Source organism: Moschus berezovskii, chromosome 3, assembly GCF_049115385.1.
Source record: "Moschus berezovskii isolate FMDL1 chromosome 3, NW_MosBer_1.0, whole genome shotgun sequence".
Classification (NCBI taxonomy): Eukaryota; Metazoa; Chordata; class Mammalia; order Artiodactyla; family Moschidae; genus Moschus; species Moschus berezovskii.
Window position 1 is genome coordinate 101,485,317 of NC_142462.1, and position 2,291 is coordinate 101,487,607.

The window sequence follows — 2,291 nt, forward strand, 5'->3', positions numbered from 1 at the left end:
CTGCAGTCCATAGGGTCACAAAGAATTAGACACGACTTAACCACTGAACAACAATATGGAAGTGAGTGGCGGCTTTATATAGGGCACTTTCAGGAGTGGGGCTGGGGGTGTCACAGTGTGAAAGTGAACAGAAGATCGGGAAATGAAGACAGTCTATAGGATAATTCCTTAAAGAAGTTTGGTCATGAAAGAGAGCTGAGAAATGGCTAATAGATGGAAAAGATGTGCCTGAGGGAAGGTTTGGTTAAGAATATTGGAGCGTGTTTGCAGGCTCATGAGAGTAATTCATTCAAGACAGAAATTGACATCCCTGAAAAAAGGGAAAGCCTAAGGGAAAAAGTCCTTGTAAAGGCAGGGAGGGTTGAGATCCAAAGTCTGAGAGGAGGAGCTGGCCTTTGAAACTTCCTCCATAGTCACAAAAAGGAAGTTGGTGGTTACCAAGGCAGCTGGGTTGGGAGTGGAGGGTCTTGTGCTGGGAAGATAAAGTTTGTATGTAGCATCTATTTTTCAAGGGAAATTTAAAGTAAACAGGGAGGAGGAGATTGGAAATTTTTGAGGAGTGATGAAAAGGTATAAACAGAAATGGGAAACTTAGACTATAGTAGGAACAATAGCACCAATTTGAGGTTTGAGATAAAGGATTCAAAGTAAAACTCTGATTTTCTTAAAGAAAATGTCCAGCTGTCCCAGTCAGGCCAATGGAAGGCAGACAGTAAGGTTCATTCAGAGTTGAGATTTTACCAGGAAAGTAAATTGAAAAAAATTGAAGTTCAAAACTACTGAGGGGACTATTTCAAGGAGGATGATAATAGTGACAGATCACAGGATCTAGGCAAGACAAGAAATTGACAAGGGCTGGTAAATAGTGGGGGAAATGAAGTTAATGAATTGTCAGTGAACAAGGGATCCCGGCTGATAGGAAGATGGTGATCAGAGTGGAAAGACTGATAAGGTGTTAGCTCAGGTCCTCCTTCAGGTCCTCTGAGAAGCTGGGAAAGATTGAGGAGAAGGGTGACAGAGGATGAGATGGTTGGATAGCCTCACAGACTCAATGGACATGAGTTTGAGCAAACTCTGGGAGGTAGTGAAGGACACAGAAGCCTGACATGCTGAAGTCCCTGGGGTCACAAAGAGTCAGACACGACTTAGTGCCTGAATAACAACCACTCCTAGAAGCAGACACCGAGGCAGGGTTTAACTTAGAAGACTTTTATTGAGGGGACATCTGTGAAGCAAAGAGGGAAAGAATCAGGAGCAGGGCGCGGTCTTCATACCATAATGCAAGTCTGACACCTAGAAAAGTCGAGGGAGGTTGGGCAAGAAGAGCCTTTGGCTCATGTTCCACGGTTCTAAGAAAGTTTCAGTCAGGCAGCTGAGGAGTACGCAGGCTGAAGTTGCTCGTTGGAGGAGTCTGGCGTCTCACTAAATACCCCGACTCTGCTCAGTCACAGACTAAGCAGCCCAGGAGACCCACCAACCTCGGTGCAAACCCAGTAGAGGATGCCCTGGGATGGCAAATTAGAACCTGGGAGCAAGGGCTGATTCGGAGAGGCGCAAATGGTCCTTGGGTATGAAGTTACAAGGAGGGGGCTGGAGGTTGGAATTCAAGTTTAACCAGGGTATGGGTCACACGACTCCAGACAGCGCGGGTCACCAGCCTGTGAAGATGGGATTTGAGGTGAAGATTAAAATGGGAGCTAGTCTTTGAAGAACTAACAATGAAGGGAAATGACTAGGAACTCGACAAACTAGGAGGGGGGGTAAAGTATGGTACTCTCTGGTAGCAAGATTCTCAAAGCCGGGATTGTGGCAGACGGGAGGAGGAAGTACTGCTCTGCGAGTAACGGCTAGCAGGGAGGCTGTCCTCGCACCCGCCGGCCCTAAGGCACACGGTCCTCCTGAGGGGCTGCGTGGGACAGAGGTCGGCAAAGCGCGGGGAGACGGCAGGGCGGCGGGAGCTGAGGCCCCCGGGGCGATCGCCGACGCCCGAGTGGATCGGAGAGCTCCGGCGGGGGCGGCGGGGGCAGAGGCGCGACGAGCGAGGCCTGAGGTACCGGGCTGCGCGGGGCGCGGCGGCGGCGCGGCCGGGCGGCGGCGCTCACGGGGCCGCGGGCTTCCCGAGGCCGCGGGCGGCGTGCTGGCGCTCCCGGGCGGCGCCGCCGCGGAGCTTGGCGCGGCAGCTGGCGGCGGCCTGGCGCGTGGTGACGGCGCCCGCGGTCGGGCCGCGGCTCCCCGGGGCGGCCGGGCGCAGGGCGGCGGCGCTGCGGGGCGACGGCTTCCCGAGGCTTCGG

General features: G+C 53.0%; 1 protein-coding gene across 2 annotated transcripts in view; it reads right to left on the minus strand.

The window, feature by feature from the left end:
• Positions 1-1,948: 1,948 nt before the first annotated feature.
• Positions 1,949-2,291, minus strand: part of ZNF800 (zinc finger protein 800) — a 47,415-nt gene continuing 47,072 nt past the window's right edge. For both annotated transcript variants that reach the window (XM_055421211.2, XM_055421212.2), the window contains exon 6: positions 1,949-2,285. In XM_055421211.2, coding sequence (XP_055277186.1) covers positions 2,099-2,285 — 187 coding nt within the window. In that variant the 3' untranslated portion in view covers positions 1,949-2,098. The remainder of the gene's footprint in view (positions 2,286-2,291) is intronic.